The sequence below is a fragment of the Rhinatrema bivittatum genome, chromosome 2 (genome assembly GCF_901001135.1).
Source record: "Rhinatrema bivittatum chromosome 2, aRhiBiv1.1, whole genome shotgun sequence".
Lineage (NCBI taxonomy): Eukaryota > Metazoa > Chordata > Amphibia > Gymnophiona > Rhinatrematidae > Rhinatrema > Rhinatrema bivittatum.
In genome coordinates this window covers 76,586,110-76,609,709 of record NC_042616.1, presented here as the reverse complement: position 1 = coordinate 76,609,709, position 23,600 = coordinate 76,586,110, and the positions used below count along the sequence as shown (strand labels likewise).

Sequence of the window (23,600 nt, the reverse complement as noted above, 5' to 3'; positions counted from 1 at the left end):
CTCCGACTTAATATCATAGCGATATTAAGTCGGAGGTCCCGAAGGCTAAAAAAAAGTAAAAAAAAAAAGAACAAAAAATGTAAAATGGGCCGGCAGCTGTCGGGTCGAAAACCGGACGCTCAAATTTGCCCGCGTCTGGTTTCCGAGCCCGTGGCTGTCAGCGGGCTCGAGAACCGACGCCGGCAAAATTGAGCGTCGGCTGTCAAACCCGCTGACAGCCGCCGCTTCCATCAAAAAAGAGGCGCTAGGGACGCGCTAGTGTACCTAGCGCCTCTTTTTACCGCCGGGCCTAATTTAAATACATTTTTTTTACTGTATCGTGCGCACAGGAGAGTGTACTGTGCGCGCGCCGGGAGAGCGGGAGCTCGCCCGCTCTCCCGCGTTTTTTACTGTATAGGCCCATTACTTAAATGTTCAGTTGTAAATATGTGCCTCTGAGCTTTTTATTTTTGTGTAATATTTATTTTTATTTTCTTATTCAGAAACAGAGAGGTGCTGGGAATAAATTGAAGACTTCCATGGGAAGAGTGGTCCACCCTCATTAGCTGAGAGAGTCAGAACTCAGCAGGTGTGGGGCCCTGGTTTCCCTGCCACAGCGAGATCTGTGTTTTCAGCAGGGCTAATGGAGCAATTGAATAAGTCAGTAAACATTTAGGGCTAGAAACCCCTGCATAGAGCCATACGAGAATTGTTTAGCCTTAGGCAAAATGTGCGGGTCTTAGGCATTGCAACACATGCTGCAGGGTTCTTTTGCACCATTTATTTAATTCACCATTATTTTTTTTGCACAAGCCTTACATTTGCTTCACGCACACCAAATTCACAACACACACCAAATATCTGCAGTTTTGTCAAGTTTTCTGTGATTGTGTTTTACTTAGTCCTAGCATCTTCCTGGTCCTTTGTTTACAGGTGGTCATTGCATGCATCTGTGTCAGAAACCGGTTGCCCTGGTGACTGCTAAAACAGTTGGCTCTGGGCAAATGGAGGCAAGCTGACTTATCGTTCCTGTAATGCCTTTGGTGTCGAATATTTGCCGAGTGCTGGAGTGGCCACTTGGAAGCCCGGGCATGCTCACTCTGCTGGAAGTTCTGATTCAGACACTGTGCAGTCTGATATTGCTAATGTATACTATATAGGCGCAGGGAAACTTATGCCTAATAACTGCATTATACCGCGCGCGCGAGCTGGTGCCATGGCAATGGGATGCATGTGGTCCTGAAAAGGTTTGGTACCGTTTTAGTACAGTTCATCCCCTGTACAGCTGTCCAAAACAAATAACCTGGCATACGGGTTTACGCAATTATGGGATCGTAGGCAATTAATGCAATAAATGCCAATCTGCAAAAACGCATCTTAATTGATTTAGGTCAGGAGTTACAAGTCTATCCAACTAATAAAAAGAGCGGACTGCTTCTACTGAAGACAAAGCCTGCACTGTTCTTCGGAGCACCTGAAGTGCAGAGTGATTAAAAGAAAGCTTGCTTCTTTCTCGTTTAATTTTGGTAAGCGATGCCGCAATCCAGCCGCATGTTCATGGTGAGCAGCCGTGGGCAGGGCACACAGCAGTGTATCCGAAAACTTTTCAGTCAGTTTTAAGTCATCTTTTGCATGAATAAATAAAAAGCTTGGGTCTCATAACAGCGAAGATTGAAACTACAAAAAAAAAAAAAACCAACACAGCAGAAGAAGAAAAAAAAAATGTTGGCAGGCTCTTGCTGCCTCACATCAATCTCGCAGCCAGCATCTATGTAGATTTTCTTTCCTTCTTTTGTGCAACACCCCTTTCCTCCTACAGACCACCCAAAGCCCTATAAATAATGCAAGGAGTCGCCTTTTCCTTCAGATTGCTTCTCAGGCTTTCAAGGGGAGGGGGGGGTTGGAATAAAAAAGCCAAGAAAGGAATAGGACTTAAATAATGGCCAGCGAGATCAAGAAAAAGGCCTTTTGGAGGGCAGTGGTGGCCGAGTTCCTGGCCATGATCGTTTTTGTTTTCATCAGCATTGGCTCGGCGCTTGGCTTCCAGTTCCCCATCATTGCCAATAGCACCGTGACTTCCACCCAGGACAATGTCAAGGTGTCGCTGGCTTTCGGGCTGGCTATTGCCACCATGGCTCAGAGCGTGGGCCATGTCAGCGGCGCCCACCTGAACCCCGCGGTGACCCTGGGCTGCCTCTTCAGCTGCCAGATCAGCGTCCTGAAGGCCGTCATGTACACCGTGGCACAGTGCTTGGGGGCCGTGGTGGCCGCTGCCATCCTTCAGGGGGTCACCTCGTCCCTCATACCCAATTCACTGGGACTCAATGCGGTAAGTGACAAAAGAAATCCACACACACACACACACCCCTCCCACCCCTCGGTGCATAAGTTTGTTTGTGGATTGCTTGTACCACGTAGAACCATAACTTGCTTTTGCCTATAAAGGTTTAATGAAACATTGCCCCGAAGGAAGTAAATATGGGCATGGGGGCTTAAATTAGCTTTAACATTACTGGTATACCAAATTAGAGCTAAGCCAGTCGGCCAGCAGCCACCTTCATCAATGATGAATGCCAGGTCAGGGAAAAGGTCGTAGGTTATAACAATAGTGCTCTGCTGCTAAGTCTGCTTTTACTAAATGTATTGCATGTGTTCTCTCTTCGTTGCCTTCTCTCTGCTTCATGCACTTGATTATAGCAACGTTTAAGAGGAAAAGAAAGAAGCTAGGGCTGCCTTATTATTATTTTTATTATCAGTATGTTCCTTTATTAACTTTTTCAGTTTCAGGACACGGCATCTTATTTAACAGTTTGCCAAACAGTAGAGAGGGCATGGGAAGACGGAGGCTAATGAAATTAAAGTTATTGAGAGGGAGACACAAAAACACATGAACTGCACAAAACAAAAACAAAAAAAAAAGTTGTGTGGAATTGACAGGTGAAATAAAAGATGTATTTGAAGTCTAGCCTCCAGAGGAGAGAGGAAAGCAGGACCCGTTTTCATTAGAAGGGAGAGCAGGAAATGGAAAAGTTTGAATTGTGAAGGTGTGTGTGTGTGGTGGCAGCGGTGGGGGCGTTGGAATAGCTATATATATTAAACAGCAGAATGGCATGATGGACAAAAGAATAAAGATAATGTGAAGCAGCACCAAGAAAAAGCAACAAGGATCAAAATCTGAACTTGAATTCACCTGGTAGACAAATTCCTTAAGTCAGAAATTAGGGTTACTAATTGTGGGGCAGAAGTCTGGGGGAATTAGTGCCACTTCAGTAAGGTGACTAGATAAGAAGAAAGACTAAATTTGGGGCAGTCTGGGGGCATATCTGAGAAGTCTGCAGGCTTCAAAAGATAGCAACATTATAACCTTATTGACCTGCGCTCTGCAAAATGCAGAGGTCTGCAGGCAAAAAGGCAGAAGAGCACAATCTTGGCAGGACAGAACAGGATATTTCTTGAGCTGGCCCAAATGTAATTTTCCAGAAGCAGGAAGACATTTTACCTTGAGCTATCTCCAGATATTTGGGCCACTCACGCAGCTGAGGAATTATAAGCAGCACTGAAGTCTTTGATGCTAAACAGGTGGAAGCCTTTGTGGGTTCCAAGCGAGGGTGTGTACAGCGAGAGTGGCAAGAGGAGAGGAATCTGGTGCGAAAGCAAAGCCTTCGCAAGTGAGGGGGCTTTGCAACCCTCTGCTTGAGATGTGGCCTAGATTCGTGCACTTAACCCAGGGGTAAGAGGGGATTGGATGAGGGAATGATTTTTTTATATTCCAGTTTTTGGTACTTCAGCGTAGGTTACATGTAGGTGCTATAGGTATTTCTCACTCCCACATGGGTTTATAATCTAATTGTGTACCTGAGATAACAGAGGATAGAGTGACTTGCCCAAGGTTACAAGAAGCAACAGTGGGGATGTGACCCCTTATTTTTAGGAGGCATAGCTTGCAGCGCTAACCACCGGGCTACTCCTCCACTCCAATTTTAGTACGACCGTTGTCAGTGATTTGGGGAGAAAAAAGTAAATCTGGGACGTATTGAACACTAATCAGATCACAGTGACAATCACAGTGACAAACACAGTGACAATCCTGTTGTCTTTCTATACCGTATACTCTTCAGAATAATTTTATAACATTGTCATTTTTTATAGCTGCTAAAGTAGAAACTGATTTTAATTGTAGAGCTAGTATGCCTGAGCTGCAGTAAACTTGAATACATATATTAAGGGAGATAATGAATAAAAAAAAATACTGACACTTTCCTATACAGAGTGTAAGAGCGTCAGTTGCTGGATACCTCACTAGAAAGCAACCAGTGCCCTTGATCTGTACTGACTGCACATTGAGACTGAGTCTCTGGTTCCTTAACAGTGCCGATCAGGATGCTCTCCCTGGTGACGGGCAGTAAGTCATTTCCCCTAGAGAATAATCAGCGTTTGGAGGCTTCCAATTGCAGAAATAGGCACCGAAGCTCAAACTAGCTAGCTGAGGGTCAGTAGCAGGTGAAGAGAAGCTATAGTCACAGCGCCAAGCAAGCAAATGCTAGGAGGCACACACACCGGAGCAAGCAGAAAGACTGGTTGAAGTATTGCACAAGTCTGTAACAGGAGCAGCCAGAGTTTGATGCCTACCAAACCCGGCATGACTGAACGCAAGGAATGAAATATGAAATTTCCAGGAGAATAATAATTCACAAGTGGTTTCAATAAACTGTTTCAAGCAGCAGCAACTCAACGAAACCACCGGGTTTTGTTCGTGCTGCCAGTAGCTGACATGTGCTCTGAGCCAGATGAAGTGGCCTGGGAGGAGAGCTGGTAACGGTGCTGCTGCTGCCAGTGACAGAAGCCAAGCCTGAGTGGGACGGATACAAGAGAGGGCGAGGGACAGGAAACTGTGGGGCCCCGGGGCAACCGGGCAGACTTGGTGGCTCGAACAATCCTTGCCTGCGGACAGCTAGGCGGGTTTGTTTCCTCCACGTTGCCGAAATATTCGTCAAGGGGCAGGAAAAGCATTGTGCCCTGTGCAGCAGTGATAATCATTGCAAGGCTGCAGACTTGGCCACTTTCGGTCCTGGTTTCTCTTTTTTTTTTCCACTGTATAATTGCTGGTGGGTCTCCTCAGCCCATGGAAATGCTGACTGCCTAGATTAGCAGATGCAGGCAAGAACATCTTCATCAGAAAACCTTTTAGTTTCTGGGGGTATTTGATTTTTTTTTTTTATTAGAGATTAAGTTCACACATGCACATCAGTACAGTATTTATTATACAGTATGGCCTTGGCATCAGTTCTTTTTTATCAGGGTAAGGGCCGCTGGCTGCAGGAGAGATACAGAGCAGTAGTAGATATCTCTCTGCACCACGTGCACCGCTTTCTTGGAGCAAAGGAGTCCGTGTGACAGGGACCCGCTTCCTGCGCGTGCGGTGCCTGCACGAGGTTTGACTTCTGTCATTGGTGTACACAGAAGTCACTCAGCAAGCAGCAGTTTCTTCCCTCGCTGCTCTGTTTGCCAGGGAAGCGACGGGCTGGGCTGCTGTTTGTGTGTCTCCACGCCAGGGTGCACAAACATCATGCAACACTAGTAAACAACACCCCTGCCCTCTGGAGATCCGTGCAAATACATCCCCTCGTGCCATTAGGAGGCGGCTGCGGCCACTGCGGGAGGGAGGACGATGGGAGGCTCAAGCAGCAGCGGTGAGGAAGAGGGCAAGGAGCCCTCCTAGCAAACTCCGAAGGAATTGGGGTTTGGTTTTTTTTTCGGCTTTTTTTTTTTTTTTTTTTTTTTTAGAAGGGGAAACCGGTTTTAAAGGGGCAGGGCGGGCTGAGAAGGTGAAAAAGCAGTTGCCTGATCCCCTCTCCTCTATTAGTATGGTGCAGGGGCAGAGAAAAGGCAGACTCGGTGGAGAACTGCAGACGCAGTAGGGGTGCATTAGAACGGGGGGGGGGGGGGCAAACTTTCCCTTTTACATCGTTGGTTGGGGACCCCCAAGATGGATTACTCTATCTATCTATCTATCTATCTATCTATCTATAAGGGCATCCACCAGGCAGTCACATTACCATCCAATGGCTCAAAGTCCCCATTTTGTTTCTCTTCAGGTAGCTGAAAGGAGTAAGCTCTCCATATACACACCCGGGCACAGAGAGGCAGACGCCCCACACCACACAGAGGAACAGACACCTCATACCCAGAAAACCCCACCCAGGCCAACAGACAAAGACACCCAAACAGACATAGACAGACTCGGAAACCCCACACCCCTCATCTAGATACAAAAACGCAGACAGAGGCATAGACTGCAGGCACACAAGCCACACACATCATAATGGTAAAGGTTGGAAAATTTTTTAAAAACTTAGCTGCCAGCCAAATCTTTTCAGGAGCTGAGAAAAACTCCATCCCACTCTGCCTAACTTTTTTTTGTTGTTGTTGCTTTTTTACTCTTTTCACTAATTTTTTTTCTCTCTAGGTTTGTATTTATTTTAATTTTTTGCCTTTTTTTATTTCTCATATTTTTATTTGCATTTTTAACTTTTTTTTTTCACTTTTTGTCATTATTCTCCCTTCCCCACCTCCTCCTTCTTTCTCGCCTCTTTGTCCATTCCCCTTCGCTGCCTCACCACTACTTTTCCTCCGGGCGGGGAACAGCTGTGATCCTCCTCCTTGGGCAGGGACCCCGCAGCAGCAGCAGAAACTCCTCTCCAGCAGAGGCCTGAGGGCGGCAGCTCTTCCTGGGATGCGGAACACGGCACTGGCTCCTCCCGTGTCCACTTCTGGCACAGAGGTCTGCTGCAGGTTCTCCCCACTTGGCCTGCCACAGCAGAAGCAGCTCCTCTCCCCAGCCCACTGAAAGGGATGACTGGCTAAGCCCTGGCATGTCTACAATCATGTTACTGGCAGCTCCCTCCCTCCCTCCTGAGCTTGCAGAGCCTCCACCACACTGAGACTCTACAGTGTAGCCATTTTTTCCTTCCCTCATTGGGCAGCCAGCGTTCTCCTCTTCAGATTAATTCACACCCCCCACCCCCACCCTACCCTGCATGTATACTTCTGCATAAGAAGTAGGAAGGCACCAGTCTAAACCAGTTCATGAATCCGCATCATACACAGCTGGCACCAGAGTTGGTGCAAAAGTTGGTCTTTCTTAAGATGGACCTCCCTCTGATCCATTTCCCTGAATTTGCATTCATGTGGAAAGAGGACCGAATGCACAACTACGTCAAACCAGTTCCTACACTTTTCGGCCTCAGCTTCTTGCTGTGTTGTTGCCAGTTGTCACTCTTGCTAACCAGTGCTCGGCCTGATCCTTATGCCCTGCTGGTTGGGTGTCTGGCTGTATTATTGCCAACTGCCCACTCTTGAGGCCACTGCCCAGCCTGTTCCTTCTGCCATCTCTCTATCCTGCTTATACTGGGGTAATTTGGTTTTGAAAATAAAAACATAAAGAAAAGAAAATCCTTCTCTTCCCTTGCCCCTCTCTGAAGGCCTTGCTGCTGTGGCTGCTACCCACCAGCTGGCCAGCTCCTCTGCCCTGCCTCTGTCCTGGTTATTCTGAGGAGGTTTGCCCCCCCCCCCCCCCCCCCCCCCGAAAAAAAAATATTAAAAGAGAAGAAAAACCTTCTTCTCTCCTGCCCCTCTCTGGATGGCTTAGGATGTGGGAGTTCATCACCTGGGCTGCTCCTCTTGCCCTGCCTCCCTCTTCGTTCAGCGCCATGCTGAACGGTTGTGCCACTGTGCTTGCTGGCTCGCTCCACACTCCATGCTCTGAGGTTTTGATGCATCTCTTTTTCCTGCCTTACCCCTCACTCTTTGCTTTAGGGTGTTGACCACTCTGCTTGCAGCCTTGTTCTCTACTCCTCCAGGGATTTCCTTTGGCCACGCCCTGCCCAGGGATAGTAAGTTAACCATCTTCTGGCTTTTAGATAGTTTGATTAGTCTTTTGGCTGCTTTTGCATGTCAGAAACCTCTCCAGAGTTTTCTCTGGCTTCAGGTCACTGTTTACGATGCTTTGTCCCTCATGCAGTACTTTGGGGGACTTCATGTTACCTGTTGTTGGTGCTGCTTTGCCCCTCTCGTGCTGTCTTGGGGTATTCATGTGAGGAACTCATTAGGTTTCTTAAAGCATAATTTCTGGCTGTGCCCTTTGCCTCTCTCTCGGTGCCTTGGAGTGTCCATGCCACTGTTGGTATTGCTTTACCCCCTCACAGTGCCTGTCAGGTTCTAACAGGGGAGCTCAGTTACTTGTATACTCTTGACTGAAGAATGATATTTCTATCAGGAAGGTCATCCTCTTTGGCTGAGTGCACAGATTTGGGAAGGAACAAGCATGGAATGGTGAGGGAGGAAGAGGATACCCGCGTAGCCAGGCAGATCAACCAAATCAACCTTAACAATCAATGGGGTCAAAGAAATTGTAGCAAGATCACCCTCACATTCTTCTCATTCTGCCTTGAGGTTTTCATACTACTGTTGTTGGTGCCCCTCTTTTGGTGCCTTGGGGTGTTCCTGCCACTGTTGGTGCTGCTTTGTCCCTCTCACAGTGCCTTGGGGTGTTCCTGTCATTGTGATGCTGCTTTCCTCTTCTCTTGGTAATTTTGGCTGTTAATGCCATTGTTATTGGTGTCCTTGGCCTCTTCTTTCTTGCCATGGGGTCTTCATGCCACTGTTGTTGGTGTTCATTACCTCTCTTTGGTGACTTGGCATTCTCATGCCATGATTTATGCTGCTTTGCTCCTTTCTCATTGCCATGGGGTACTCATGCCACAGGTTTTGGTGCCCTTCGCTCCTCTCATGGTGTCTTGTAGCATTTTGGCCACCGTTTGAGATCCTTTGTCTTTCTTTTGACACTGTTGGTCACTGTCACTTGGGCTGATCATCCCACTGTTGGTACCACTTTTCCTGACTCTTGGTATCTTGCAATGCTGGCCCCTCTGCTGCTGATGCCTGCAAGTTTCATTAAACATTAACAGAAGATTCCAGCGTTAGAGTCCAAAAGGGCATGCATCACTTGACCCATTGACTTTAATGGAAATGAGTGAAATAACATAACAAATACAACGAATGAACCTGGGAAACGGACAACATGAATAAAAAATAGCAACTGAAGTGAAAGAACAAACCGAACCAAAACTGTTTTCCATGCACACCCCTATTTACTATGTATGGCATCACTGATATGAGATTAGTGGTTGATTTGGCATGGTTTTAGTCTTCATAACAACATCTCAGCTTCCTCTCAGTAATATTCTGTATGACCTTCGGTGAGAAGCTCCTTCTATCCAATGTTTTCAGCTTTATTCAGTCCAGACCACTATAACAGCTGGAAAAAAATGGAAAATTCTAGTATCTGCTCTTCAAATGTCCATTGTTATTCCTTTATTCTGAGAAATCTGATGGTGAAAGAATAGGGTGGATTACTTTCTCAGAGGGGTGCATGATCACTGAGGAAATCTAAGCATATGTAGTGGAAAGAGTAGCCAAATGGTTAAAGGAGGGTTTCGGAAATCAGGGTTCAAATCACCTTTCTTCCACTAGCATTCTTTATGATCTTTGATGAGTCACTTCATCTCATCAGATACCTTCTTAGATTGTAAGATCTTTGGGGCATGGACTTATCTTTCCTGCAATCAATATTGTAATCCACCTTGAGGGAAAAAAAAGATCTAGAAATGCAAAATTATTATTGTTTGACTTTTCAATACAACTTCTTTTCATTTCTCTTCAGGTATTGTGCTTTAAGAAATCTAATGAGTTCCTCACATTAAATTGATTTATTTAAAATATTTCTAGCCCACAAATTATGCAAATCATAATTTGCATAATTTGCAAATTGTTCTAAGTGGGTAACAGTTCTATACATACAGGGGAAGATATTGAAAACCTAAATGGCTAACTTACACGGATATTCAGTGGCACAGCTATACTGCTGGATATCCAAGTAGAAGTCGCTTCTTAGCTGGATAAGTTGTATACATCTGTTTAGACCTGCTATTGAGCTAAGTCTAAATATCGCTATTGGCAAGTTAAATGTAAGACATTGATAAGACAGGCTAAGAGAGAATTTGAAAAGAAGTTGGCTGTAGAGGGAAAAACTCACAGTAAAAACTTTTAAAAATATATCTGAAGCAGAAAGCCTGTGAGGGAGTCAGTTGGACCGTTAGATGATCGAGGGGTTAAAGGGGCACTTAGAGAAGATAAGGCCAACGCAGAAAGATTAAATGATTTCTTTGCTTCGGAGTTTACTAAAGAGGATGTTGGGGAGGTACCCGTAATAGAGAAGGTTTTCATGGGTAATGATTCAGATGGACTGAATCAAATCACGGTGAACCTAGAAGATGTAGGAGGCTTGATTGACAAACTGAAGAGTAGTAAATCACCTGGACCGGATGGTATACACCCCAGAGTTCTGAAGGAACTAAAAAATGAAATTTCAGACCTATTAGTAAAAATTTGTAACTTATCATTAAAATCATCCATTGTACCTGAAGCCTGGAGGATAGCAAATGTAACACCAATATTTTAAAAGGGCTCCAGGGGTGATCCGGGAAACTACAGACCGGTTAGCCTGACTTCAGTGCCAGGAAAAATAGTGGGAAGTGTTCTAAACATCAAAATCACAGAACATATAGAAAGACATGGTTTAATGGAACAAAGTCAGCATGGCTTTACCCACGGCAAGTCTTGCCTCACAAATCTGCTTCACTTTTTTGAAGGAGTTAATAAACATGTGGATAAAGGTGAACCGGTAGATATAGTATACTTGGATTTTCAGAAGGCGTTTGACAAAGTTCCTCATGAGAGGCTTCGAGGAAAAGTAAAATGTCATGGGATAGGTGGCGATGTCCTTTCGTGGATTACAAACTGGCTAAAAGACAGGAAACAGAGAGTAGGATTAAATGGACAATTTTCTCAGTGGAAGGGAGTGGACAGTGGAGTGCCTCAGGGATCTGTATTGGGACCCTTACTTTCGAATATATTTATAAATGATCTGGAAAGAAATACAAAGAGTGAGATAATCAAATTTGCAGATGACACAAAATTGTTCAGAGTAGTTAAATCACTAGCAGATTGTGATAAATTGCAGGAAGACCTTGTGAGACTGGAAAATTGGGCATCAAAATGGCAGATGAAATTTAATGTGGATAAATGCAAGGTGATGCATATAGGGAAAAATAACCCATGCTATAGTTACACAATGTTGGGTTCCATATTGGGTGCTACAACCCAAGAAAGAGATCTAGGCTTCATAGTGGATAACACATTGAAATCGTCGGTTCAGTGTGCTGCGGCAGTCAAAAAAGCAAACAGAATGTTGGAATTATTAGAAAGGAAATGGTGAATAAAACGGAAAATGTCATAATGCCTCTATATCGCTCCATGGTGAGACCGCACCTTGAATACTGTGTACAATTCTGGTCGCTGCATCTCAAAAAAGATATAATTGCGATGGAGAAGGTACAGAGAAGGGCTACCAAAATGATAAGGGGAATGGAACAGCTCCCCTATGAGGAAAGACTAAAGAGATTAGGACTTTTCAGCTTGGAGAAGAGATGGCTGAGGGGGGATATGATAGAGATGTTTAAAATCATGAGAGATCTAGAACGGGTAGATGTGAATCGGTTATTTACTCTTTCGGATAATGGAAAGACTAGGGGGTACTCCATGAAGTTAGCATGTGGCACATTTAAAACTAATCAGAGAAAGTTCTTTTTTACTCAATGCACAATTAAACTCTGGAATTTGTTGCCAGAGGATGTGGTTAGTGCAGTTAGTATAGCTGTGTTTAAAAGAGGATTGGATAAGTTCTTGGAGGAGAAGTCTATTACCTGCTATTAATTAAGTTGACTTAGAAAATAGCCACTGCTATTACTAGCAACAGTAACATGGAATAGACTTAGTGTTTGGGTACTTGCCAGGTTCTTATGGCCTGGATTGGCCCCTATTGGAGACAGGATGCTTGGCTTGATGGACTCTTGGTCTGATCCAGTATGGCATGTTCTTAAGCTCTCTTACATTTTCTCCAGAACGTCAGTATTACTTGATCCAGATAGCAACTGTAGGACAGTTTAGAAAAATAATTCACTGTGATTTGTCTTCTGGGAGATTGTCTTGCCAACATGTCCTGCCTTGAGACTGACAAGGCTCTGAGAAGACGGTGAGGTCTCACAGGCAAGGGCTAGTTGCTATAGTTATGACCTTTTTATTTTTCAGCTGTACATAGCCATAGAAGCAAATGAATGGGAAACATAAATGAATAGGGTTGCCAAATTTCAATAGATAATAATTGGACATCTGGTATGTGAGTGTGTGTATGTGTGTGTGTGTGTGTGTGGGGGGGGGGGGGGGGGGAGGGGAATGGACAGGAGTAGAGGTTCCAAACAAAGCTAGGCACTTTTTCAGCTTGTAGTGAGATCCATATGCTGGTGAAATACTAATTCTAGGAAGCATATAATTAGTGCAAAAATCTAACAATTTAAATGAAGAGAAAAATGAATTGGATGAGTTCATCTGAAAATAGGCAGGGGTGTGCTGAAACAGAGCCAGTTAGTACCTTGGGTTTTACTTCTGTCCATTGCTGGGAAGTATTTTTATTTTCATTTTTTAAATGTTCTTACTTTTTGAAAACTTGTTTTGGGTACATGAGTAAACTATTGAGTGAATGAGCATCCATAAACTATGATTACAGTTATCTTCTATAGGGGAATGAATTATGGAATGTATACAAGGTGGGACAGAATCTCTGTTTAAACTCTGTACCTCTAGTTCACTAACACACAATTCGCATCCACAGAAATCCCCATCATTGGGTGCAGAGCAGAATTAGGACATTTTCCCTTGCAACTCACCATACAAAACATATTTTCAAATTATGGTGTCTTGCATTGCCAGATACTTTGTGAAGTAACATAAAACCCTAAAAAACATACACTCAGAACTTACCATACTCAAGGACTCAAACCACAACAACAACCCTATCTATGAAAAGGCAACAGTGCAAATATTACTACAGGCTCTAAAACATCAATACATGGAAAAACAGAACAAGCCAGAATGCCCTGCATGATAGCAGAGTCCCTCACATTGGTCACATGCAATCACAGAAAATCCTTATTTAATATAGCATAAAGGACCACAAATTAAAAATAGAAACATGCAGACAAAAACCAAAACTAATATTCCAAAAAGCAGACTCTGCTTGCAGTATAACACTGGAGAATGAGAAACATAAATGGATCTCTTCCTTTACTTAATAAAATGCAAAAATTATTAGAAATGCATATTCATTAAAAACTGAAAATAAAATGTTTTCTTTTCTACCTTTGTTGTCTGTATAATTTTTTTCTGATCACATTGGTTGCAATCCCTTTTCTGTTTTAGTCGTTAATCTATTTTTAAGTCCTTTTCCCGGGTCTCCTGTCCATTTTACATTTTTCTCTCTCCTTTTGCTTTCCCTTCATTTCCTATATCTGTTTGCCATTGATATTGCCTTTTCATCTTTCTCACTTCTTTCTAGATTGCCAGATTTCACCCCTTCTCTCCCTTTTGCCCTCCATTCCTCAGTCTCTCTCCTTTCAGCTACATATCAGTTATCCATTCACACTTTCACGTCTCTCCAGCCCCCCCCCATTCTTCCTTTCCTATCCCTTCTCTGTCTTTCACCCACTACCTAGTCCTCTATCTCCAACCTCCCCAGCATTGGGCTCTTGTATTGAACCCCCACCTCCCACTTACCTAGCATTCAGATCCTGCCTTTACTTCCCTTGTATCTGACCTCTACCTCCTCTCCCTCCTCATCATCTGGCTCCTACATCCTTCCTCTCCAAAACCTGGCTCCTGCCTTCCTCCACCCCCCCCCCTTCCCCAGCATCTGAATCCTGCTTCTCTCCCTTCTACAGCACCAGGATCTTGCTTCTCCCTCTTCCTCAGCATCTGGTTCCTGCAGCTCACCAAAATATGGCTTCTGCCTTTCCCAGAATCTGGTTCCTGCAGCTCCCCCTTCCCCAGCATCTGACTCCTGTACCCCCAACGCCTTCCCTAGCATTGAGCCCACAGAAGTGCATTCAGCTGCTGCCATACACTCTGAAACGGAGAACCTGCACACAGTGAACACATTCAAATTTGCCACGACCACTAACTCTCCTGCTACTTGTGATGCACAAGATCAGCAGGGAAACCTTTCAGGCAGTGCCTTGAATATGCTCTGTGTGCAGGTTCTCAGTTCCTTAGTGGGTGAAAGCAGCTAAACATGATCCTGCTGCCACAGACCACCTCTTTCTTTGTTACTTTCTTCTACTGGGGTGCAGGCATGTGAACTGGCTGTCCCTGACAGCCCTCTTTACTGCAAGGCTCTTATCAGGAACAGGTGCCCTCTCTTTTCCCAGTAGGAAGAAAAGGCAATAGCAGTGGTGCCGGAGCTGCACAAGGTAGGGAGGCAGTAGTGATAGTGCCGGCACAATTCTGCGTGAAGACTGAGACATGGGTGACAGTGGTTGAAGGTAGCAACTTGGCATGAGACCGTAGGAGGCAGTGGCACTGGTGGCATAACACTCTAGGAAGTGGCAGTAGTGCAGGCAGACTGCAGGAGACACAAGCAGCTGTGCCACCCAAACTCCAGCATGCATCTCCTCTCATACTTCCTTTGCAGCTGTGAACACCGCCTAAAGAAAAGAACAGGCAACTGATTGGAGCGCCATCACTTTGGCATCTGATTGGCCAGTGCTTCTGCATGCGTTGCTTGACTGGCTTTTACAGTGTCTGGTCAATCTTGTAACTGGACACTGTACAAAAAAACTGAAAAACAAGACTATCCAGTCCAAAACTGGGCATAAATGAATGGGCCAAAAAAATATTTGTTTCATTTGTGAGACCCCCTCCATTTGTTTTTGAAGGTCCATGACGCAAACAAATACGGACACATTTGTTATGTTTTTCCATTTGTGTCAAATGAATGCACAGCCCTACTGGCAGCACATCACTGATCAGGTAAGAATCATCTGGTGCAGTGTATTCCCTTGGCTCTTCCAGTTGGTGCAGATTTCTTAAATTGACCCCATAAGGTCTGCAAAATGTCAGTAGCACTAGTGTCCTGTGTTAGTATAGGATCAGTTTTGGGATGTGTGTCTGGAGGGAGTGGCTGTTCATGACTGTCCAGTTTAATTATCAAAATTTCGGGGGGACACCATATGTCTGAGTCCCAATGGCCCATGCCCTGAGTCTTTTTAATAGCTAGCAATGCCTCTGGGTTTCACCGACTCTCTCAGATAAACCTGGAATCTCAAAATATAGGACATTGAACATTGCTTTTTGAAGCTCAATATAAGCCTTCAGAGTTTAGTTTTTGGAAAACTGTTTTGATTTGGTGAGAAAACCAAAGTTTTGTTTTTGCTGATCAGTAGATAGTTGCATAATCAGATTCCATCCCTGCTTCCCTTACACCCTCGCTCCTGCTGTTTGTTCTCTTATTCTGACAATTTAATTAAAAAAACAAAACAGTTTTAAATACTCCTCTGAGATTCACATGAGTCTTTAAAGCCTAAGCTACTGACAATGCTGGGATTTTGACCAAATCATATTTTATTTTATTTTTTTACCTTTTCTCAGCTGCTTCGCAAGCGTGTGGCATTTGTTGTTACTCAGTTCAATAATCTGAGATTGACAAAGTAACATGGATATAAAGGCAGTCTTGATTTAACACCTGAGGGTTTATTCTGACTAGAAAATCAACATTCCCCCTCTGAGGCCACATTTCTTCCCATAATCTCTCTGAAAGATATAACGCCTCAGTCAAACAGGACTTTTCCTCATTCTGCACCTATGAAAAATATCTTTTTTGAGTAAGTGGTAAACTTTTTAAAAGTGGTAAGTTTCTAGAATGAACATTGGCAGGATCCACAGGAAGTGATATCCATTCATTTCAAAATGAAATAAAACAACACAGTAACATATTTTTTTTTCATTGTATTTCATTGGCAACAAAACAAATAGCACCGCAAATGAAAAAAAAAAATTTAATTTAATTTTCATTTTGTTTGTTGCCATTAAAGTGCATGGGAGAAGCATTAAGCAATGCATTTGTAAACTTATTCTCAGACAACCTAGGGATGGGGTAAGGAGCAGGACCAATCACGTGCAAGCAGTTTTTCTATTAGCCTATCCAGGCTTGCTGACTGTTTTTTTCTCCTTGGAATTAACATACAGACTGTGAAGCTCTTAACTTCTCTGAGTTGAGAGCTCCAGGAAAAGTTTATAAAAAATCATTGAGAGAAAATGTGCTGTCAGCCTAGCACTGCTTCAGTGCATTGCTGTGCTGCTGCTTAGTATGGGACATTGTGCAGAGCAACTAGAAGCTGTAAACTATTACTTTTAGTTTGACACTGATGCAATACATCAGCAGGACTGAAAGCAGGCACAGTCACTGTCGGACTACTGTAGGAAGTGTCTATAGGAAAGACTCTTTGACAGAGATCGTGTTTTAAGTTTGTGCTGTGCACTGTGACAGCTTGTTTTCTCTTTGTGGGAAAAGTTGATAGTATGATGTACAGAACAGCAGAAGACTGAGTCTGAGTTAGACAATACATAATCAGCAGGGCACTACTGTTTCTGGCAATAGCGACTGCACGTGTGTGTGTTCACTCTGTGTAGCAAGTACATTTTAACACTATAAAGCCCTTGACACTGATGATCTCTCGCTTTTATTTTTCTAAAGTCCATCAATTCAATGGCTTTAAGAGGCAGATGTGGGAATGGGAGGGAGCAGAAGCCTGTTCAAATGAAGGTTGTGCCAACAAAAGCTGTGGCCAGTAGCAACAGTGGTAACAATAGTCATAGGATCAGTAGTAGCAGCAGCAGTCCCCTGGACAGGTTCGAACATTATTATTTTAAGATGTGGAAACCAACTAGAGATACGGGGTGGGGTCAAAAACAGGAAAAGGGGCTGTCTGCTTTAATTTCCACTATTAATATGGTGCAGGAGCTAAAGGAGGCAGACTCAGTGGAGTGAGGCAACAGCAGAGGTAAGGCACCAGTAGGGCATAAGTAGAAGCCAGCGTAGCACTCCATATTTCATTCTGATTAGTGTCTAGAGCAGGTCTTTGAAGAACATACTGATTCAGACGAATTATGTTTGGGATTTGAAGATTTAGAAGAAGGGGATATTGAAAATCTGGTAACTGCAGAGAGTTTGGAGAACTAGATTACTAATGTATCTGCTGAGCAGCCACAGGTAGAAAGCATAGCAATAGAGGCAGTAACTGATACTGTGGGGCCCAAAAGCACCCTCCTCCCTGTCAGGAACAGCAGATAATTGAGAGCACGAGAGATGCCTCTTTTACTTCTTTATCTACCTTCAACCTCAATCCTAGCAGGAGTACCCAAGAATCAAGAGAAGGGAAGCCACAATAAATCACAGGTGGGGAGGCACAATATGCAATGGAGAATAAATATTTTTTTTGAATATCTTCACTGTTGGAAGAGTTTTATTAAAGGACAAACACTGGGCCATCTTTCAAACAGTGCGATGCAGTCGCAATTTCAAGAAAGGCTGGTACTAGGCTGGGGACCTCATTGTCCACTTAAAACAGCAGTAGCAGTTGAAAAAAAATAGGAAAAGGTAGGTCCATCTCCCAAGCTGACCCCTAGTGCTTTCTCCCCAGTTAAATTGCAGATCATCAACTCCTGTATCAGTGGCAAGTCACCATGGAGCAGATGGGGGATGGTGTTCCACATCAGTATCCTGGGAGATAGGCAGCACCAAAAGTGGTGATATGGTGCTTTGGGGAAATGACTGCTCTGGATGACTAGACCACACACTAGGTGTGTGATCCCCACCCAGTGCATTCAGTACCATGCCTGGATACAGGCACAGCTGGCTAAGATTTAGGGGAATAACATTCATTTCACCAGCAACATCTGAACCAGCCAGAATGCTACGGATGCCTACCTCTCCTTGATGACCCACTAGTGGCAGCTGGAGAAAGTAGGGTCAAGCAGCAGCTGTAACGGGGCACACCAGCAGGGTACAGATGCCAGATAAGAGCTATACCTCAGTCCCCATCTTAGAGGCAATCAGGGGGATTACAGAAGGCTAACAAAGCCAGAGAGACAGGAATATTCCACATTTTTTTCATTACATATGGTGGTAGCAATGTCATTAGAGAAATGGGGGCTACAAGGGAATCTGTTGCTTTGTGAACTTGCTGCACCTGTCAGTAAGGGATGCTTTTGGGCTGCCGGGCAACGAAGATCCTGCAGGATCTGATACATAGGCACAGGAAAATAGAGGAACATTTTGTGAAGATTGGGTAGCAGCTACAGCAGTGGAGGTGTCTCTGAAATTATTCAGAATGAGGGCACCATACTGAATCCCATCTAGCTCTTGTTGCAGAGGTTAATAGAGCAACATGTACCCTTTCATACCAACATAGGATTGGACTATCCTCAGGGGCATGAGGCTTCATTACATACGATGCAGGCAGGGTACATCCCGAAGCCCTGAGGGCCGCGAGGCCCTGAGATAAAAATCAGCCATCCTGGGTGAACTCATGCTTGTAGTCAATCTTAAGGATAAACTATTATCTAGGTCAGACCATTTTCTTTTGATGTTTCAGTTGTTTGTCTAGTCTGTTGAGCCTATTTATTTGTTTAAGATTTCTCATATTCCACTCATATAGAAATATTATTCTATGAGGATTCCATTGTAAACATAAGTGAGTATGAAACATAAAAGAGAGTCTATGCACTCTTCTTCCCAGATATGATATGAGATGATTAGAGATACCAAGCAGAGAGATGTAAAGCAGCTTATAGCTGAAGTAGAGAATCTTCTACTGTTGCTTGCAATTAAGTCATTAAATAACAAATAGATTTGTGGAATCGGGAACCTGACCACACTGTACATAAAGTGGCTTTGCAAAAAAAAAAAAAAAAACCCCAAACCCAAAAAACTAATAATAAATGAGGAGTGGAAAGTCCTCCCCTTGGTTTATAGGATGTAAAATCATTGTAGATAATCCTGAAAACCATTAGTCCAGGATCGACTTGCGACACACTGCTCTAGGGCATGATGACTTCCACTGTCACTTTAAAACTGTTACAACTATCTGTCCCCTTCTGCAAGGTCTCTGTCCTAACTGCTTCCATATCTGGGGATTATTCTGGCGTCATTAAGCACACTTATTATTTCCTCTTTGTTGCTCTACTCTCCCAATACTCCTTTCAGTGTCCTATACATGGGGCTTGCTCTATAGGACCTCTTAGGGCTTGAAAAACAGGCTGGTCCTCCATCGAGAACCCAAGTCCCAGTCTTGATCTTTAAGTGACCAAAGGATCTTGCCATGAGTTTTTTACCTGGTTCAGCCCCCTTTCCATTTCCCAGAAGCTCTAAGATGCCATTGCCTCCAAATTTCAGCTCAATATAGCAAGAGGGAATTATCCAAGTTGGGATGTGAACTCAGATTTCCCATTTGTCAGTTTGGATGTATAGCTTGTCAGTTCTGTTCATTTATATTGCACATTTAATGTTAAGAACGATTTAAAATTAAAAGCCAATGAAATATCCTCAAATAAGCAATGGCCCCTCCGGGCACATTAACAGTAATGCCGCGGTTGATCTTTGAACTAGCGATAGTGCTACCCGGCGCATGCAAATGGACGCCCAATTTTATAGCATGCGCGCGCAGGTGCACGCATGTTATAAAATCGGGGGTCAGCAAGCGCAAGGGGGTGCACACTAGTGCATTTTGTGTGCGCCGATGCCCGCGGCCTTCCCCCGTTCCTTCCCAGGCTGCTCCGATTTTGGAGCGACCTCGGAGGGAACTACTTAACCCCTTAACTTAACCTCCCTTCCCCTTTCCTTAACCCTCTCACCCCTAGCCCTATCCTAAAAACCCACTGACCTTTATTTCACATCTAGCGCCTGCCTCTGGGCAGGCGCAAGTTGCGCGCCCCGGCAGCCTGCTGGCACACAATCCTCTGACACAGCGGCAAATGGCCACTGTGCTGGAGGCCTCTGGCCCTGCCCCACCCCCTCCCTACCCCTTTTTCGAAGCCCCGGGACATACGTGCATCCCGGGGCTTTACCCACGTTACCGGGCCTTTCTAAAATAGGCCGGAGTGCGTAGGGCTTTGAAAATCTGGGCCTTAGTGTGGCGGCTCCATTCAGAGCAGCCCCTCCCTTTGAAGGTGCTGCAAGGGCCATCCCCTTTGAGTGCTTTTATAATCAGCTTTCTCCTGAGAGCTCGGTGGGGACAGTATTAGTTGGAGTTTTGGAGGAGGTTGGAGATTTTTTTCTCTGAGTTTGAGTTTTCAGCCTAACTGGAGGTTTGGGCTCCCCCTAGCCCGGGTCCTTTGGGTCTCGTCCTGCAGCCCACTCTGTAGGTGCAAGTGGTTGTCTTGGGTTAATTTCCGGATTCTTGTACCTTTTTTTTTAAGAGGACTGCGAGACCCCCAGGGTGTTTGCTTGGGGAGAAGTCTTGGGGAAACCCTTCCTTGGGGGACTCTATGTAGGAAAGACCTGTCTTGATGAGACCTGCCCGGGAAGCAGAGAAATAGTGATGACCCTCTACAGCATCTTCTGGTGTTTGGATCTGAGTTGGGAACGACAAGATTTTTGTTGGCTGCCAAGGAGGACAAGTTTTGTCCCCTTTTCTGCCTGGAGCCCGAGACACTGATATTTGTGTGTTTCTGAGAGGATCCCTCCCATCTGAGAGAGCAAGAAAACAGAAGAAATACCTACTAACTGTGAGTAAGGACTCTGAGACCTTTGAGGGCGTCCACCTGTAGTCATCACCCCCGGAGAGAGAGGGAGATGGTTGAGACTCTGTGCAGAGACTGTGGATTTTTAAAAAAATCATTGTTACCAGTTTGGAAAGGGGTTTTCCTGTTTATCTAAAGATGACCCTGCCCACCTGGAAACTCCACCTAGCCAAGCCCTGGAGGGTGGATTGAGGTAAAAGAACTGTAATATGAACAATGCTGTGGCGCTAAGCATTTTGGTTAATTGTGTCACTGATCAATCTGATTGGCCATCAGTGAAGGCTTTAATTTTGGACGGTACACAAACAACTTTGGTGCTTTTATTGGCACTGACAGCACCAAGCGAAGGAAAAGCAGTAACATTGCCTGTCCCAGGGAAGGAGAGTCAAGAGAAAGTCACACCTAACACTTTGGGCCTTACAAGGGAAACCTTTCCCCACAACCAACAAAGAACCAGGCATTGGGGGTAAGAGGATGTGTTTAAGCTAAGCCTGAGGTCCCAGCCCCCAAGAGACTGCAAATTCTTTCATGGTTTCATCGGCGTGCAGACCACACCAAGGGATGGGGGTTACACATAAAAGGCAAGGTATCAACTGTAATCCTTTTCCTTCAGACCCTGGCATTTTGGGAGTTGCAGTGAATTACAGGTATAATTGCAGAATTTATCTGAACTGGAAAACTGTTATTTCAGGGAGAATGGAAAAATGGAGAACCTTGCAAACCTGGTAGATGCCAATATTCGGCACCATTGGTCTGACTGAGATGGTAACTTTAAAACAAGTGCATGGGCACCCATACATGTGCAAATGGGCACGCTAGCGGATGTACGCTGCAATTTTAAATCATGCTTGCAGATGCATGTGTATGATTTCAAATACGCCCAGTGTGCCTAGGTGTGCTCCTAACTTTAAGCTGTTACTCGAGCAAACGTACTTCGCGTATCTTCCCCAGGACTTTGTCGGCTTTCACGTTCGCAGATAAGTGTGAAGGACATTCCCAGGTTTACCAAGTAGTCCACCAGTTTGCCCAGTTTATCTTGAGGTCATCCAGACCCCTCTGGTTCTTCACCTTACAGTTCTCCCAGACCCCTCACCCTGTCATGTTAGGCCTAAAACTTGATTTTTGCAGACTTACACCTTAGCAGCAGCAGAAGGAAATATACGCAGCTAACAAGCCACCATGCCCTTCGGCCTCCGGTATTAAAATATGGATTTACGCACGTAACTGTTATCCCGCCGTGTAAGGCCCATGCCTCTTCTATGCCCTGCCCTTATTTTAGCTCACACACGTGCATATATGCATGTAATTAGTGGCCTTTAAAATCTGAGTTGCTCACATGTGGACCGCTTACTCATGTATATGGGTCTTTTAGCACGAGCAGCGCTTTTAAGTTTGGACTTAGACAAATAGCAAGATTTGAAAATCCCACTGTGCTGATCAGCCCCAAGTTATCCAGATAATTTTTTTATCTGGTTGGAAAGTTAACTTGGGGTGGGCGGATTTGTCTATCCAGCTAAGTTAGCCAGATAAACACTGACTTTCAGCATTATCCAGCTAAAATAACCAGATAACTTTAGGACAGTCGATAAACACACGGAGGAATGAATAAATAAATAAATAAATAAATAAATAAAATGAGCAAGCTCTGGATTTCTAAATGTTGTAAAGAGGCAGAATTTTTCAGATTGTTTCCTTTTCAAAGCCTTTTCAAAGTCTGGTAAACTGTTTCCAGTAATTGATGTTCTTTCTGTTATACATGAATATCATTGTGTGCAGACAGTTACGGTGGCGCACTTCCAGTGACAGGGAATTTCCTCTGAATATGGGAACATATGAGTCATTCATTTTGAACATTGTGACTTGCTCTGTTCCAGCAAAGAGCTCGCTGCACGTTTCATTTCCCAAATCACTTCTGACACATTAACATAGCGGAAGGAACGCTGCTGCTCATAGTAAAAACATCAGAAGGTACCTTCTGTGCTCAAACTGATCCTAGGATCCCCCCCCCCCCCCCCTCAACCAGCCTGTCAGGTTTTCAGGATATCTCTAATGAGATTTATTTGCATCTATTACCTCCTATGAATGCAAATATTTCTCATGCATATTCGTTAGGGATATCCTGAAAACTCAACCGGCTGGGGAGGGGGAGGGGGCAAGGACCAGTTCCAGCACCTCTGGTCTAACATAAAATAGTGCACCAACCCTTCATCAAGTTTGAGTAACAATTATTTGGTTTACTTTTTAGACAGAAGCACAGAAAGTGATGGTATATAGGGACTGTAAGGCCAGTCTAGTTTGCTCAGTGTCCTTCCTGTTGCAGTACTATTGACCCTAATTAATCTTGATATTTCTTTCACGCTGCTTTGTAAAGACCCCCCCCCCCCCTTGGGATCTCCAGTAGGAATTGGGGGAGTAGGAGTAGAACATGCCAGTAACCCACTCCAGGCTGCTCAAGTGGGCTGCTGAAGGGCCAGTGGGGGTTAGAGATCGGCATGGAAGTTTAGTTTGGTGTTTGAAAGAGAAAGATTTATCTTTGTTACTCCCTCTTTTCCAGTTTGGTTGGGTCTTACCCCTGTGAGATAGCAGCTTTCAAGTCCACAGCCTGACCAGTAAGGGTGTCTCAGTATTTTGGATTTCTTTAAGGACTTTGGACCTTATTTTTGAGATTTTTCCTGGCTCCTCCAGTTCTTATCAGGGAGGGAAGTTCCCGGCTCTGGGAAAGGCTAGGAAGAGAAGGCTTCTAAGTTTCTCAATTCATATCCAGTGGTTGGAAAGTGGTAACTCATCCTTTCCTGAAGCTTTTTGGAGATTTTTGTGAATTCTGTTTTTATGGTTTTGGAAAGAAGTTTTTTGCCATTCTTTCTGTTCAGGAA

At 44.4% G+C, this 23,600-nt stretch overlaps 1 protein-coding gene across 1 annotated transcript in view; it reads left to right on the top strand.

The window, feature by feature from the left end:
• Window positions 1–1,840: 1,840 nt before the first annotated feature.
• AQP1 (aquaporin 1 (Colton blood group)) overlaps window positions 1,841–23,600 on the top strand; it is a 72,960-nt gene continuing 51,200 nt past the window's right edge. The window contains exon 1 of the mRNA XM_029588351.1: window positions 1,841–2,308. Within this exon, the coding sequence (XP_029444211.1) occupies window positions 1,919–2,308 (390 nt within the window). The 5' untranslated portion in view covers window positions 1,841–1,918. The remainder of the gene's footprint in view (window positions 2,309–23,600) is intronic.